Consider the following 18643-nt stretch of genomic DNA (forward strand, 5'->3'; position numbering starts at 1 on the left):
GTTGAATGCTCCTCTTGATGTTAAATATGATGCTGAGGCTGTGAGCTGTCTCGTTTAGCTTCGGGTTAATTCAAACCAAAGGCATGGTGTCATTGGCTAGGGGGCAAAATTTGTGACAGGAATCAAAGACAATGGCCTCTCACTTCCCAATATTTAGTTGGAGGAAACCTCTGCTTGTCCTGTATTAGATACAATGCAATTGTAGAGAAGCAACTGTGAGGTAGCACTGAGTGATGTCAATTTACCATGTTTTCTGATAAAGTGGCTGAGGAATGGCATATAAATAAGAGAAGATGTCAAAGATAGATTTTTGGGGAGACCGTCTTGGTCTATGGGGGACTAAGAAGAGAAGTCATTGCATCTGTTTCTTTGGTTTATGATCAGATAGATAAGAATGGAGCCAGTTGAATGCAGTCCAACCCAGCTAGATGAAAATGGCAAGGATGATGTGGTCAAATATGTTAAAAAGTTTAAGACAGACTGATAAAAATGAGGTGGGATAATAGTTTTGGTTACCATTAAGTGCAATGTCATTTGTGACCTGACCTGACTGGAGGAAGTAAACATGAGTTCTGGGAAAGATGGGCATGAGTATTTGAGAAGTGACATCATGATCAATGACTTTAAAGAGGAAAGGGAGCATGGAGAGAATTTTACAGATTTGTTTAAAGGGATTTTTCCAGAGCAAAATGTATACATAATTGCTTCACCTTTGCTTAGACTAAAAGGATCGTAAAGAGATGATTATTTCCCTGTCCAATAATATACATTTTTTCTTTGTGACTAAAACACTATGGGACATTGTTTTCAATGTTGAAGGTGTTATTTTACTGTTATAGCTAAATTATTAGGACAATGCATGTCCAGAACCTTTTCAAAACTCAAAATAAATTATTTGTGTAAGAAAAGATCTTACTTTTATTTATTCCATGAGATATCGGTATCACTGGGAAAGCCAACATTTATTGCCTACCCCAAATATTTCCGAGAAGGTAAATCAATTTCTTGAATTGCTGGAGTCTGTGTAGGTTTACCCAAAGGGCTACAAGGTAAGGAGTTCTTGGTTCGTCACCCGGCAACGACAAAGAAACAGCAATATATTTCCAAGTCAAAGTGGTGTATGACTTGAAGGGGAATGAATGTACGTTTTTTCTTCTAGGTTTTGGAGGTTGCAGAGTTGGAAGGTTTTGTTAAAGAAGCATTGGAGAGTACCAACAGTGCATCTTGTAGATGGTACACACTGCAGCCACTGTGTGTCATTGATGGATACAGTGAATATTTAAGATCACTGATAATTTGTTCATATTTCATGTTTAGAAGCAATTACCATAATCTATCCGTAGCTGCTGGTATGTTAAAGAACTGCAGTAAAGGTGCCACTGGTACTATATCACACGTGCACCATGAGTTAATCACATTGAACTTTATGTTCCAGAGGAAAGATTAACCTATTCAAATTTGAATCCAACAATCAAATAAAGCGCTATTTCAAAAGATCAAATGCTTTTTAATAAGTTAATTACCTAGCAAAAATAATTGTCATTGGCTTTTAATTTGAAATTGATGTAAAAAGATTAAAAGTTTGTTTAAAAGTATTTTTCCTAATGCAAAGAAATTGTTGACCCAATGACCTCATTAAGAGGTCACATTCATTAAGATTCACTTCTTGATTGCAGTATATTTAAACAGGAAAACTGTTATAAAGTTTTCTTCACTATCCTGAAGCACACTGAAGCAGCAGTATGTAGCACTGAAGTGTGAGTGGTGAAATGTGGGTTCATTCCTGTGGTCTTTCAACCAAACATAGAACAGTTGAGAAACGGAAAGAGGAGACCAGAAAAAGGAATGCAAGAGTCAGTGACTTCAGGCCTCCTTTGCACATTTAAACAGTTGTTTCATCACATTGTTGCTTTGAGGTTAGATCACCCACATACACTCTTGGCTAGCAATGGGGAATTACCAGGAGACTAGGAAAGTAACTAAACTATGAAATGATTTCACATACACACGAATAATATTTAAATGAAAAGTTGTGATATGATAGTGCAGGAAATATCTTTTATGTTGGTCTTCATCAATGCATTAAATGCATCTCAGTCTACATAAGAAATTACAACAAAACTCCATCCATTAGCCATTCTCACAGTAGTTCAAGGAATTGATACAGCAAAGGAACTACAGCTGTTGCATTGAAGCCAATGGATGAATATGTTACAAACTTATATGGTACTTCAATTTCCAGTCTTTTCCTAGCTTCCTCATCATGTTCTCCAACATTAAACCATGCACACAGTGCTTTGAGGGAGAATGTTTTGACAACTTGGCGAGTAGCAACAAGAACAATAATTCCAACGAGAAAGCGTGCAATTGCTAGTGACACAACTTCCAGTGTTATAGAAGGTAGTTCAAATGGGAGAGGTCCTGTAGGCTCATATGTCCGACCATACTGATAGTTCATCCAAAAGCCAATTGTACATCCTGATGCAACACCCAGGATAATCGTGGTGTCCCCTCTGGTTGGGCTGTAATGATCTAGTGCTGGATAGGTATAACTCATGAGAAAGGGTATAACTATTGCAATGATGGGGGTTAAAGGACTGGTTAACTGGAAATTGTCAATAATGTTCCAGAAAGGATATGTAAGAGCCATAAACACTGCAGTAACAAGGATTCCACAGATCACATCCTGAAAATTGATATGAACAGAATTAGAATACATTGACAGTGTTAACAATACATTATTGTTAAAGTTACTTCAGTGGTATATTTTTAACAAACCCAATAGTAAAGTTCACAATCTTTCTTCCAAGTTGTTTGGTATAGACTGCAATTAAATCTTGACACTGAAGATTTCAATTTATTTTCTGAATTTAATCCCCCTTGTCTGTTAAAGATGCTGACACTTCTTGGATCACAACTTCATGATTGCAAACCTGCTAAACTGCCTAATCTTCATGTGTGATCTCAGATATTACATGTTTTGATCTCAGATGTTACATGTTTTGTGCACTATTTCATAACAGATGGCAACACAAAGTCCAGATAATGCATAGAATTTAATACCCTCCTTGAGGCAAGTTTGGAAATGGGAGTATTTATTTGGTTGGGGGATATTGGGTGGAGACAGAGCCACCTCCCTGCCTTGATTTTGTCAGGGGCAGGAAGGCATCTACATGGTCTTCCCGCACTGATGCTCACTGGAGATTTAAATAGACAATTAATCATAGAAATCATAGAAACCGTACAATGTGGAAACAGGCCCTTTGGCCCAACAAGTCCACACTGACCCTCAGAGACCACCCAGACTCATCCCCGTGTAACCCACCTGATCTACACATCCTTGAACACTATGGGCAATTTAGCATAGCCAATTCACCTAGCCTGCACATCTTTGGACTGTGGGAGGAAACTGGAGCACCCGGAGGAATTAATATTAATACCTAAAATGAATACCTACTTAAGAGCCTCATGTTGTTGCTGCTGGTATGCAACTAGTGGCAGACAAAGCTGTCACCATGTGGAAAGCCAGAAAAGCAAATTCTGCTGAATTTGCTTTCAGAATTCCATTGCGTTCCCCATTCAAAGGCATTCAATGTCTGATCAAGGGATTTGATATCAGGAAGTGGATTTGGGATAGTGGGACCCACCTCTTGCCCTTTTGTCCCATTGCCCTTGCCTAGTCAATAACTTTCACCCCGTGATACCCATCCTGTCCTCATTCATCTGTGGCCTGGGTCTTTCATTGATACTGGGCCTCTGGTGGCTGCACTTCCAATAGCTGCTGCTATCCCACTGGTGGTGCTGATGCCAATGCATTGCTGTTGGTTTCTGATTAGTCAGAAACTCTTAGGTATCAGATTTCCACCCTTGAACACTTGATCCCAGGGAAGCCTAAATGACATTTAATATGGCAGGTTTTCCCCAAAGGAAGTGTTCTGCAGCTGGTACCCAAAGCCCCTGCCATTTGGATTAAATTTTACCCAGTTGTGCATTTTCCAGCAATATTAATTGGTAAGTAATCATGAGTGATAACTCAAGAAACTTTTCCCCTATCTAGATTAGGAACATAGAGGTCAATTGCTATTCTGCCTGAAATCAGCTAATTGAATACAGATTGGGATCCAAATTCCTTTGACCTAGTCTCTATGGTTTAGTGATATACCAAGCACTAATGTTATCCCAATACGTTGCTGCAGAGTTAAAATCATTTATTTCTGACATAACAATGAGATAGCTGACTCAGAATGCTTTTTAATAGGGAATATGATAAAAGCGCATTAAAGTTACATATGTTACATTGGATATTGAGTACAGGCCACTCGGCCCAACCAATCCATACCAGTGTCAGGGCGACCGATTTATGCATTTTAAGGGTTTGCCCCTCATTTTGACTGTATGCCTCAGGTTCAACATTGGTTACCTTTTGTCCTGTATATCTATGACGGTCTGTGAGAGACTGAGCCTGGGAATCTCAGTTTAATGATTTGAGTGGGACTGCAGGTCCATGAATTGACCAGCAGAGAGATGATAATGTTAGGAGTCTGAGGTTTGTTTGCTTTGAACCAACTCCTTAACTCAGCTCTTACAGTTACCAGGAACACCCCGCAATCCAATTTACACTCATCAGCAGCCCTCCCATTGTCATATTAATCAGAAATACCCTGTGCTCTTATGGTCAACAGTATCCACTCCTCACGCTCCACCACATTCCTCCCACTGTTGAATTGTGCCTTATTTTATTTCATGAGCATTGGCCATGCTGCCTGGTGTTTATGCTTCATTTGAACCTATTTCCATCTTTCCTCATTTAAGTCTGTTATCATAAACCTCGACTTACTTCTCCCTCACAAGCTTCCCGTAACTTCATCAATTCAAGCTGCTTCAACCACTTCTTGTGGTAGGCTGTTCTACATTCTTACCATTCATCTTGCCACTTAGTAATTTCTTCTGGATTCCTATTGGATTTCATGGTGACTATCTTACATTAATGGCCACTTGTTGTTCCTTTTTCTGTTCCCACTCTATGAAAACCTTTCATAATTTAAATGCCTCAGCTTTCTTTCTTCAAGAGGAAAGAGACCCTGCCTGCCAATCCTTTCATGATATTGATAACAGAATGTGCCGAGACTTGAAAAGGTTCAATTTCAAGTTTAATTACTGTGCCAGTTGAAAAAATAATTAACTTATTTTCAATTTTTTTAGTCCTTTGACATATAATATCATCTTTTTGTCCTCTGTGATTTTGTTAGTTATTTTTCATAATACGAGAGCTACCATGGTAATAAAGGGAATTTGTGTCTTACCAGCACAGTGTGCATTCCTGTGTAGAGCCTGCTGAGTGAGACCAGAGCAGACAGCACCGTAGATGCCATTAGTCCTAATGCAACTGAATACTGTAAATCAGGCACATCAAATCTCTATTAATGGATAGATTAATTATTCAGAACAGCATATTTCACAGAGAGGTTTGATTAAAATTTAGGTGTGCTCTTCCAGTTTTACAGAAGTATTGTATTGTTAATAACTGTATGCCAGGACCAATGTATTTAAAAGAAAGTCCCCAATGTTATTAAATTGCTGCAAAATAAAAATTTAAGTGTAAAAACAAATTAACATATGTCTTGACAACTGTCTGATGAATAAATTAATACATACGATGCCTGCTTTTAACTGTCTGTAAAGGAAACGAGAACATAGCTGTTGGAATTATAATGGACAGACAATTGTTGATTTAAAAAAAATGTCATTTAGATAATTGAAGTTTTTTGAATGATGGAAGTAAGCACTATGCCATAGATTAATAAGAATCAGACATACAACTGAATTTGACAAATACGGAAGACATTCTTTGCAAAAATTTCTCAATAAGTGAATGAAGCTGTATGGGTGACGCTAGCAGCTGGCCATTTCAAGAACCTCCTCGGGAACAGCTTGGGAACTTTATCCAAGGAGAACAAAAATAGAATAAAAATATTTATACAATTATTTTGGTCCCTGGAGTGGCACATACACACTATTTTTGTGTTGAGTCCCAGCATGACATTGCCAATAAATTCCCCCACATGACTCTGCTTCTTCTGACAAACTGTTGCTTCTTTTGTTGTTATTTCCATGGACAGAGAGATCTTAAATTTTCTGCAAATATACCCAGCACAGACAGTAAATAACTTATGGTGAGTATTTAATTGGATTAATCTCATAACTGTGCAAACTTGGCACTCAGCTGCCATCAGATACTGAGTTAGAAAACAACCATTTGGCACATTCATGTGGTTAAACAAAACAAGTTGATTAAATTGACTGCTTATCTGTTTCTTAAGTACTGATAAAGATATTGGGTACAGATTTATTGGACCAGGTTCAAGAAGATTGACTTGTGTTTTAAAGTGAACAAAGAATAATATTATATGGTTCCTTCATAAATTTTCAGTATTGTTTTATGTGACTCTTTAATGATCATATGCTGATGGAGACATTATAATACTATTGCTATATTTTCATGCTGTTTTTATTCAGCAGGCACTATTAACAAGAATGATCTATAGGGCTTTAAATCCATCTTAGCCTCTTATAAATATTCACAAAATTACTGTAATGGAATTAAGAAGTAAAACAACTAAAGTGGCAATTCTGCTGTTAAGTGCATATATTTTCTGTCTGGAAGTTGTAATAAAGCAATATTTTAAATTCTAATGCACAGACAATGAATCATCATTCTTAGTTTCTAGTTCTTTAATAAGAACTATTTTCAAGTTATCTTTCCAAATAGTCATAGAGTCACACAGCATGGAAACAGACCATGGAAACTCATCGGCACCAACCAATCTGAAATAGTCCCATTTGCCAGCATTTGGCCCATATCCCTGTCAACCCTTGCTATTCATCTAACCCATTCAGATACCTTTTAAATTTTGCAATTGCACTTGCCTCCAAAACTTCTTCTGGTAGCTTGTTCCATACACGCACCACCCTCTGTGTGAAAAAGTTACCCCTCAGGTCCTTTTTAAATCTTTCCCCACTTACCTCAAACCTTCATTTTCTAATTTTGGATTCCTCACGCAAGGGAAAAAAAACTTGGCCATTCACCCTATTCATGCCCGTGGTGATTTTATAAACCTCTATCAGGTGACCCCTCAGTCTCTGACGTTCCAGGGAAAAAAATCTCCAGTCTATTCAGCTCCCCTATAGCTCAAACCCTCCAATCCCAGCAACATACTTGTAAATCTTTTCTGAATCCTCTCAAGTTTAACAATAGCTTTCCTATAGAAGGGCGACCAGAATTGTATGCAATATTGTAAGAGTGGCCTCTCCAATGTCCTGCACAAACCAACTCTTATACTCAATGTTCTGACCAATGAAGGCAAGTTTGCCAAACGCCTTCTTCACCACCCTGTCTACCTGCAACTCGGCTTTCATGGAACTATGCACCTGCACCCCTCGGTCTCTGTGTTCGGCATCACGCCCCAGGGCTCTACCATTAACTGTATAAGTCCTGCCCTGGTTTGCCTAACCAAAATGCAACACCTCACATTTATTGAAATTAAACTCCATTTGCCACCCCTTGGCCCATTGGCCCATCTGGTCAAGGTACTGTTATACCCTGAGATAATCGTCTTCACTACACCTCCAATTTTGGTGTCATCTGCAAATTTTTAACCATACCTCCTATATTCACATCCAAATCATTTACATAAATGACGAAAAGTAGTGGAACCAGAACGGATCCTTCATGTTCATTACACTGCCACAAAGTAGTCTTATTGCAGATGTGGATGTGAATAAACTGATGAATGACCTTAGAACGTGCAAGTCATTGTTTAAGTCCCGTGCCAATTTTCACAAATTTCCATTTGTTACAATTATGTGTCAAAGGACAAATGCAATCAATTCTATTTTACTTAGAAAATCGATTGGCAGTTGCTGCTTTTCATTTCAACACAATTTCACGATTAAGTTTGGGATAGGTGTATATATAGCACAACTCAGAAATATTGTAGTTTTGAAACAATCTAGATAAAATTGACTAATTCAGCATACAATGGCTGTGTTATCTTTTCATTAAATGTAAAAGACTGGCATTTATATATTGCTATTCATGACCAGCAGACATTTCATTTTTACCAGCAAAGGAGTACTTCTGAAATGTAATTGCTATTTGATGGAAACATTGCAGCCAATTTACACAAAGCAAAATTCCACAAAAAAAATGCAATGATGATTTGTTTTTGTGAATTAACGATGAATTTTAAGACACTTGGAAGAATTTCCCTGATCTTCTTTGAAGTAGTGTTAGATCGAACTCAATTTAATATCTTGTCTCAAGACAGTACCTCTGAACACCTTCAGCTCTGCAATGGACTGGATGTAAGCTTTGATTTTGTGTTCAAATTCAGACTCGAGACTTGAACCTGGAAGCTTGTGAGTCAGAGAAAAAAGTGCTACACATGAAGCAAAAACTGACATTGTTACATGATATGCAAAGCGTCTATGCCAAGATTCATATTTTGCCCAAAGTCTAATTAGATTTAGTGTAATAAGTAATAGTCAGCGGGCTGAATCTTACTTTGTTTTGGCTAAATTCAAGCTGTGTTGAGTTTCTTGGAAGGCTTCGTTGCCACGATGTCTAGTGAGTTTTCTTGCCCTATCTTACCAAATTTGCCTCACCCTATGGGGCCTGTCACATCCAATTTCTGCCCGATCTTACCACATGACCTTCCTGCAATAGCTCCTCACTCAACAGATACCTGCAAAAAGAAAGTTATCACCTGCATCTGCACCAAAACTCAATACTGCACCTGGATATGCACTGGCATTCCGAAGCTGCCCTGAGCAATGGCAGATGTGCCCAGAAGATGTCGGACAAGGGGAAGACGGCATTGTAAATCTCCAAAAGGGACCTGGAGATCCTGGTGGTGCAGAAGAGGGCTGTCCTCTTCTCACAGGAGGCTGCACCACCAGACCCTTCCAGCCAGGTACAAGGTCACTGCCTGGGACAGTGCTGTCTCCAGCTAGCAATCCCCAAAAGTCTTTCTGCTCATCCACAGGAAGTGCCACAATCTGTCTCTGCTACTTCACACTCACTCTATCAATGCCTGTGCACATAGCTCCCAGCAAGGGTAATGCTCTACCACTCTCACTATTGCCCACAACAACTTCCCTCACACGGTCTTCCCTCTCAGTTTCCCACACTATATTCCTGTATGCTCTCTATGATGTCTCTTCAGTACTTCAGGACATCGTGACATCTTTCCTCTACACGCACCAGCACTGATAGCCATGCCATCCAGTGTCATCTCATTCATCCCACCCTTTTTTCATTGCGAAAGAAGATACTCCATACCAAGCCAGAGAGAGTCAGGATGTATGGAGGTGTGCTGAGCATTAGGCTCCTCACCCACTTCAAGGAGATAATTTTGGTTCTCATAGGATAAAGACTAAGATTGCTTCAGCGCAGATACTGAAACATACATGCCCTGCCAAATGTGTAAGTACTATTCTGAATGCCACTACCACTCTCCCTGTCACTGTCAATCATTGGAAGCTCTTTTAACCATTGGCCATAATACTTTCTCTCTTATCTTGTAGGTTCTGAAAGCCTGACCTCAACCTCAGCATCAAAATGTCTGACTCTGCCAGAAGCCCCATTCCTCAATCTTTGAAGACAAGATTAAAAAGGCTGCAAAGGAAGTATTGGCAAGGCTGCTCCCTGTGCAGATACTGACACCGTGGTGGGAACTGGCATGAAAAAGCATGAGGTGGCACAATCTGGTGAAGACCCCACTGTGGTAGCTCCACAGCTGGCCAAGGCAGAAACAACCCAGGCTACTGGCACAGGGAGGAGTTATACATTTAATGGTAAGGTCCTTGGGAGTGTTGCTGAACAAAGAGACCTTGGGATGCAGCTTCATAGTTTCTTGAAACTGGAGTCGCAGGTACACAGGTGAAGAAGATGTTTGGTATGCTTGCCTTTATTGGTCAGTGCATTGAGTATAGGAGTTGGGAAGTTGTGTGCGGCTGTAAGGACATTGGTTAGGCCACTTTTGGAAATCTACATGCAATTCTGGTCTCCTTGCTGTAGGAAAGATGTTGTTATACTTGAAAGGGTTCAGAAAAGATTTACAAGGATGTTGCCAGGATTTGAGGGTTTGAGCTATAGGGAGAGGCTGAATAGTCTGGGGCTATTTTCCCTGGAGCATCAGAAGCTGAGGAGTGATCTTAAAGAGGTTTATAAATCATGAGGTGCATGGATAGGGTCAATAGTGAAGGTCTTTTCCCCAGGGTAGGGAAGTCCAAAAGTAGAGGGCATAGGTTTAATGTGAGAGGGGAAAGATTTAGAAGGGACCTGTGGGACAAGTTTTTCATGGACAGGGTGGTGTGTGTATGGAATGAACTGCCAGAGGAAGTGGTGGAGGCAGGTACAATTACAACATTTAAAAGGCATCTGGATGGGTTTATGAATAAGAAGGGTTTAGCAAGATAGGGGCCAAATGCTGGCAAATGGGACTAGATTAATTTAGGATAACTAATTGGAATGGATGAGTTGGACCAAAGGGCCTGTTTCCATGCTGTATATCTCTATGACTGTATAATTGACTGGACTAAACAGCAAGATTTAGTTTTAAAACTATTACAGTAACACACAGTGTCCAAATAACATTGATTACAACTACTTTTGTAGCCAGCGTAACCACTAGACTACAGAAATGAGTCCCCAATTTAATTTTTAAAATGACTGAAGATCCCTAGTTAAGCTTATGCTATACTTTGTCCCTTAGTGAACACTTGTTCTCCTGGAAATAATCCAAAACTATTTTTTGATCCTAATGACTTGCTTCCTTTTTCTTTTCTAGCCAGATAGCTTCCAAACCCCAAAATGATTTTCCTGGTGAGTGTTACCATGGAGATTCTTCTCTCTAGCCAAAGCTAACTTTATTCTTCCAGTCTTCTTTAAATTCTGACAAACTTAATATTTTCAAATTCAAATGAACTCCCACTAGCATTCTATATGGTGGATAATTGACTGGCCATCTTTATCCCTATTCTGTTTCTCAGATGTTTTCAGGCTGCCCTGTCTGTGAGATACAGGGATGTCGAAAGAAGAAACTCTGTAAGTTGATCTTACAATGACTTTGCATTGCCTGTTCTCCTTTCAAAGGTTACCTCCAGGACAATGTGAATCCCAAGGACCTTACATCCAGGTAGAAATGCTGATTAACTATCCTCTGGATTTGTAATATAATTCTATTTTTAAATTAAGTAAACAATTTGAAATATAACAATGTGTAAAATCTGACACTCCTACCATCTCCCTGTGAAACTTGGAGTCTAATGGTTTATCTACCAGTTTATCAGCTCATTTGCCCTGGTCATTATTTCAAACTATGAACATCTTTCAACTTTTTCCCAGTAAGACAACCTGACCACACAGCCCTGTATTCGCGCCCCCTTAAGACTTTCACAACCAAGATTCCAAAACTTGTCGTTGAACAGAATTCAGAAAGCAAAATACCGTGGATGCTGGGGATCTGAAATAAACATAGAAGGTGTTGCAGAAACGAAGCAAGCGTGGCAGCATTTGTGGAGAAAGAATGAGAGGTCATGTTTTGAGTCCAATATTATTCCTCTTCAGGATTGCTGTTATATTTGTAACAAAAAGGTGAAAAGTTGTTGGTGTTGAACATGGAATATGAAAGCAACCCAATAAGGAGGAAAAAAGAAGTATCTGTTGCAATATTATAAGGGAAGAAAGACAACATGGTAAAAGAAAGTGGAAATTGTTCTTGGATACCAGAAATACATATTTAAATGGTTGAGCCCAAGGAAAATGATATTATAGGAACAGAAACAGAGGACATGAGCATGCACTTAACTTTCTACTTTCTTTTCCTCAATGAAACTTTCCTCCCGTAGAGTTACTGAGGGAGATGAGAAGAGAAAATCAGCAAAAATATGTTAGGTAACATCAACTAAAACTTTTTGAAAGAATGTTAAGTCAAGAAAGTTTGGTTGGGTGCGGGGTTACTAATTAAAAAAGTACAAGATAGAAATGATTAGTAAAAACAATTTCTGCGCTGATTCAGATTATTTGGTCACTTATTAAGAATTCTTGAGTGCCATTGTAACTGCTCTAGAACCTGCTGTTCCTGTTATGAAATCATCTCAAAGACTGAGAAATGATCCCACCATGTCTGCTTGATGATAAATGTCAGTACATGCTGTGAATTGAAAGCTGTTAACTTTTCTGAAATTCAGAATGTAATTCTGCAATTTATCCGTATTTCATGAGTAAGTTAGTGAAGTAGATAGGCATTAACAATGTGGGCAGAAATCTTTTTAATGAGGAATGATACCTGTAACTGATTTCAAAGCTGCACATTGTGGTTTTACATTTGCGAGCTCCTGTCAAGAATAGAATATAAAATTCCTACCTTGTATCTGTACATTGTAGCGACAAGGAACGTAAAGGAGATAGCAGTTGCTGCCATGGCATGCGTTGATGGCATACCGTACTCTGCATCAACTCTTGTTTCCAACTTTACAACTGGTGGGGATAATGGACGAGGCCACTTAATGATGTCTTTGGAGGCTTGCCCCAAGTACATAACAATCTGTCAAAACAATTACAAAATGGTTAGAGACAGTTATTCACAGAGGTACATTGCACAATTCCATTATTTTCTGAATGTTTCTTCCTGCTTTACTTCATTTTAGAACTCATTAATTTTTAATTTTGTATAATTATATATTAAAAGATATCTGACAGGAAGAATTTGAATTCATATAATGCCTTTCCTAACCTCAGGACATAAGAAAATAGGAACTGGTGTACATACAGCCCCTTGAGTTTACTCTGTCATTTAATAAGATCATAGCTAATATTTGGCCTCAATTCTACTCTCCCGATCTAATTCCCAAATCCCTTAAATCCCTTGGAGTTCAAAACCTCTCAACCTCAACTTTGAACCTCAATGATTAAGTATCCTCAGTATTCTGGGCTATAGAATTCAAAAGATTCACAACCATGTGAGTGAGGAAATTTTTTTTCACCTCAGCTTTAAATGACTGACCGTTTATTGTAAAACTATACTTCTTAGTTCCAAACTCATCAGCCAAAGGAAATATGCTCACAATATATACTCTGTAAAACTCTCTTAGAGTCATTTAGAATCACAGGTGACTACAGCACAAGAGGCTATTTGGCCCACCATGCTGGTGCTAGCCCTCTAAAGGAGCAATTTACCAAAGCTCTCAGTTTTGTTTTTGCCCTGCAGCCTTGCCTTTTCTTTTTCTTTTCAGAGAATGATCCAAATTTCTTTGAAAAGGCTCAATAAATCCTACCTCTACCGCACTATTGGGCAGCACATTCCAGATCCTAACGATTCACTGCATTATGAAATATTTTTTCCCCTTATCATCATTGCTTCTTCTACTTATGCTTGTGCCCTCAGATTTTTGATCCTTTCACTGATGGGAACAGTTTCTCCTTGTCTATTCTGTTAAGGTTCCTCATGATTTTAAATTTTCTCTTGGCTTTCTCTTCTACAGGGAGAACAGTCCCAACTTCTCCACTGTACACAATACTCCCGTTAAGATTGGACCAGTGTTCTGTACAGGTTTATTTAAGTATGTACTTAATACCCCTATTGATAAGACTCAATTTACCATATCTTTTATTAATTGCTCTCTCAATCTATCCTACCAGTTCCATGCTGTATGCATATGTACGTCCAATCCTTCTGCTCCTGCAAATTTTTCAAAGTTGTACCCCTTATTTTGTGTTATTTTTCTGTGTCCTTCATACCAAACTGAACCACTTCACAGTTTTCTTCATTAAATTTAAACTGGCACTGCTCACTGTTGTCCCCATGCTTTGCAATACTTCCAAGCTTTGCATCATCCATAAACTTTGAAATTGTGTCTTGCATACCAAAGACTAGGTTATTGATACATATCAGGAAGATCAGGAGTTCTAACACTGATTGCTGTGAGGAACATTGCTATAAACCATCCTGCATTCTGAAAAACAAATGTTAACAATTACTGTTTGTTTTCTATGGGCCAACCAGTTTTGTACCTGTTACAACTTGACTTTCCTTCCACCAGTTCTAACTTTGCTTACAAGTCTACTGTGTGGCACTTTGTCAAATTTGTTTTGAAAGTTTACATACAGCACATCAACTGGCATATTTCAATGAGACCATTGCAGGAAGTGTTGGCTCATTCTACTCCATCTCTGCCCATTGGACAACCCTCTGCTTCTCAGGCATCCCAAAGCTCTTGTCATCCAGTAAAGTACTTTGAAAGTGTTGATGCAGTTATAATGTAAGAAATGTAACAGGCAGTTTGAACAGAACATTGCTCTGCAGGCATCAAGGTGATATTATAAACATAAATACTTTTAGTTGATTGAGGGATAAATATTGGTCAGGAAACTTTATTATTTGAGTTATTTTGGTGACTCACTGGTAAAATAAGACACAATATAGCACTGAGGTTTAAATACTGGAAAGATTTCATATTTAATCACGGATTTAAGTTGGAATGTGTGAGGGATACTGGAATTATCCTCGCTGGCTCAGGCTAGAAAGGGAAATAAAATGCTACAATTTCCACCGTTGAGAAATTAAGGAACTGAAGTCTAACAGTCCCCAGGACATGAAACCATACATCATGGGATTCTAAAAGAGAAAGCTGCAGAGATAGTGAACGTACTGGTTACAATTTTTCAAAATTCCTTACATTCTGAATGGTCCCAGCAGATTAGTAGTTAGCAAATGAACCACCGCTACTCAAGAAAAAAGGGAGCGATGAATCAGGAAACTAAAGGAGTTAGTGGAAAATGTTGGAATCCATTATTAAGAAGTCTTAACAATTCACATTTTCCCACATTATATTCCATCTGCCAGATATTTGCCCAATCACTCAACCTATCTATTTCAGTCTACAATTTCCGTATGTCTTCATAACCAAAACCCTTTCCTACCTACCTTGGTGTCATCAGCAAATTTAGCCACCTTGCCTTTGCTGCCCTAAGTCATTGATCTAAATTGCATATGTTGAGGCCCAGCAGATCCCTATGGGACTTTACTTATCACATCCTGCCAATCAAAGAACAATTTATGAATGCTGTGTTTTCTGCCAGCCAGTCAGCCATCTAATCTTCTATCCATGCTGATATGTTATTCCTTACACTATGAACCTTTCCTTTCTGCAGTGGCCTTTGATGTGGCGCCTTATCAAATATGTCCCAAAATCAAAGCATAATGCATCTACAGGCTCTCCTTTAAGCACAGCAGATATTAATTTTTCAAATACAGGCAGTTCAGCTATAATGCAATAGTTGCATTTCGGTGCAACATTGCGTTATAGAAAATCATGCTATAGAAATAACGGGGCCTATGGGAAAAGCAGGGTTAGGGGCAGAGCACCAAAAAAGATCACTCAAAATCGCTCAAAAATCATTAAAAAGCCTATCACCAAGGATAGCACAGTGTGAATAAATATTTAATTCATATCTAATAATGAAATAAAAGTAAATTTAACAGCTTATCTTGAAAAAAATGTCAAGGTGACTTGATGGGGGAGGAGGCTTTGAGGTTGCTTTGTTGTTAATGCAGAGACTGAGGGTTGTCATTGTCATCATCGTCATCATCTTCGGGTGCAGTTGTGGTTGCAAGGTTAGGGTGAAAAAGAATTAATCCAGAAGTGGATGCCTGGGGTTCATTGTCTTCTGATTGTTTTGTGGAGATTGGCTTAAAAAAGACATCCAGTTTTTGCTGCTTTGCCCTTTTTCTTCTTTCATGAAGAAGCTGTTCATAAGGTGCCAAATAAGATCTTATTCCACAAACTGCTACCCTGCTGCATTCTGCATTGTAATTGTTGTCCTCTAAGAGCTGCAACTGCTTCTCAATTTCCCTCAGAATAGAAGACATAACAAAAGTGAAAAGTTCTCATGGTGTTGCATCCTGGATTTGATCTTCTTCATCTCCAGCTTCCACTTCCCCCTCAGCAACATGTTGTTGTAGATCAGCTGTAGAGAGATCTTGACAGTGGGACTCAAGCAACTCTTCAACATCCTCACTCTCCACTCCTTCAAGTCCAACTTGCTTTGCAAGATCAACATGTTCTTTGATTCTTGGGAGCTCCTCTGATGGATCAAAGGTTTTACAATCTTGAAAAAAATCTGGGAGAATCTTCCGCATGCAAGCAGTCTTTACTGACATCATCACAGGCCTCCACGATAATGTCAGTTGCATTCTTGATGTTAAAGCTCTTCCAAAATTGAAGAACACTGTCCTTATCCCCCTCAGTGACTGCAAACAGCGTCTCAAATGTGTGCCTAAAATAATAAGCTTTAAAAGCTGCTAATGCAGCGTGGTTCATGAGTTGAAGGAGAGAGGTTGGAATCAATGTAATCGTGTTATAGCCAACACAAGTTCGCATTTTAGAAATGGCATTCCCTTATTTGTCAGTCGCATTATAGAAAATTTGCATTGCCGGAACACATGTTATAACAGACCTCCTGTAACTTCAATAACTCGGTTAAATCCATGGCAGCTGAAGTATAATGTGAGATTATCGATTTTGATAGCATAACACGAACGCAGATTATTTTCTGAATGGTGATATGTTGGGAAAGGGGGAGGTTCAGTGAGACCTGTGTGTTCTTGTACATGTGGGTATAGCAGATAGTGAAGAAGGCAGATGGTATGTAGGCCATCGTAACAACAGGATTCGAGTACAGGAGCAGGAATGCCTTGCTGCAATTGTACAGGGCCTTGGTGAGACCATACCAGGAGTACTGTGGGCAGTCTTGGTCTTCTTATCTGAGGAAATATGTTCTGGCTATGGAAGGAGTGCAATGAAGGTTAACTGGACTGATTCCTGGCATCATAGTACTGATGTATAAAGACAGACAGACAGATTTAATTACTCAAATTTAAAAGGAGAGGGATCTTATAGAAAGCTATGAAATTCTAATTGGACTAAAGAGGATGTTCCTGGTGACTGAAGAGTCCATAACCAGGGATCACAGTCTAAGGATATCAGATAGGCCATTAAGGACTGAGATGAAGAGAAATTTCTTCACCCAAAGAGTGGTGAGCCTGTAGAATTCTCTGCCATGGAAAGTAATCAAACCCAAAACATTGAATGTTTTCGAGTTAGATAAAGTTCTTGGGGCTAAAGTGTTCAAATGGGAGAAAGTGGAAATAAGGTACTGAATTGGATGATGAGCAATGATCGTAATGAATAGTGGAACAGGCTTGAAGGGCATGATCTTGCTCCTATTTTCTAGGTTTCTATGAGCAGTTTTCCTCTTAATCATGGTGCACAAAATAATTGTGTTGATGGTGGACATATACATCAGAAAATAAATTACTTGATTTCCCAAAGCCTGTCTACCATCTACAAGGCACAAATCAGGTGTATGTTGGAATACTCGCCACTTGCCTGGATGGTTGCAGTTCCAAGAACACTCAAGCAGCTTGACACCATCCAGGACAAAGCAGCCCACTAGACTGGTAGCAGTGCATCCAATCCCTCCACCACCGACGCTCAGTAGCAGCAGTGTGAACTATCTACACGTTGCTCTACAGAAATTCACCAAAGATCCTTAGACAGCACCTTCCAAATCTGTGACTACTTCCATTTAGAAGGACAAGGGAAGCAGATACATGGGAACACAATCACCTGCAAGTTCCCCTCCAAACCGGTCAGCATCCTGACTTGGGAGTATATCACTGTTCCTTCAGTGTTGCTGGGTCAACATCCTGGAATTGCCTCCCTAATGGCATTGTGGGTCTACGTACAGCACAGGAACTGCACTGGTTCAAGAAGGCAGCTCATCATCACCTTCTCAAGGGGAACTTGGGATAGGCAGTACATGCTGGTCAGTCAGCAATGCCCAAATCCCACAAAAGAATAAATTTAAAAAATGAGAATTGAATTTAAAAAAGTTCAAATTATAACATGAAATGCATTAGACTATTTTACATTATCTAAAATGTTCAATATGCAAAGGCAATTCTGTGAAAATCATTGTAGCAGGTTGACAAGGCAACGACATTTCTCCCTTACTACATATGCTCAATAAAGAGAAATCTAATCACAGTGATAACCAGTTTTTGAACACTGTAGCATCTCTCTTTCCCACTCATCGATATATTCAATTTCATCTGAAGGAATATGCATTGAATGTGTTCTTTCTGCCCACTAGACTCTTATTTGCTGTTATTCCACAAGTTTTGTCCTATCCCTTTGCATCTTCAGTGCTTAAATATTTGTATAAACTTTATTTACAGACGTTTAAGTCTGCAATGCCAAATAACTGCTGCAAAAATGGTTTTCCTAATGTATAAGCAGAAGCTAAAATGGCAATCTAGTTTAACTACTTCCCTATTTATTCTAAAGTCATTTAAGATTTTACAGGAAATAATTTTAGGAAAGTGCAGTTTGTGGACTCAGGTCATTAACCTCTGTCTCTCGCACCTGAGCTCCCATTGCTCAGAATGTCACTTAAAAAACCAGAACTGGAAAGTGAACTCAGGCCAGCAGCACAAGAGTATTCCCCACATTGACCTCCTCCATGAATATCTTTACAACAGACAATAATGTACTGGAAACCTGCAAATCAGCTATATTA

At 39.0% G+C, this 18643-nt stretch overlaps 1 protein-coding gene across 3 annotated transcripts in view; it reads right to left on the reverse strand.

Moving 5' to 3' along the window:
* Positions 1–2036: 2036 nt before the first annotated feature.
* The window catches only part of sgpp2 (sphingosine-1-phosphate phosphatase 2), a 47799-nt gene continuing 31192 nt past the window's right edge, over positions 2037–18643 (reverse strand). For all 3 annotated transcript variants that reach the window (XM_020513870.2, XM_048604407.1, XM_048604409.1), the window contains 3 exons: positions 12429–12608; positions 5304–5393; positions 2037–2686 (listed from right to left, as the gene is read on the reverse strand). In XM_020513870.2, coding sequence (XP_020369459.1) covers positions 2141–2686; positions 5304–5393; positions 12429–12608 — 816 coding nt within the window. In that variant the 3' untranslated portion in view covers positions 2037–2140. The remainder of the gene's footprint in view (positions 2687–5303; positions 5394–12428; positions 12609–18643) is intronic.

Source organism: Rhincodon typus, chromosome 13 (assembly GCF_021869965.1).
Source record: "Rhincodon typus isolate 14 chromosome 13, sRhiTyp1.1, whole genome shotgun sequence".
NCBI lineage: Eukaryota > Metazoa > Chordata > Chondrichthyes > Orectolobiformes > Rhincodontidae > Rhincodon > Rhincodon typus.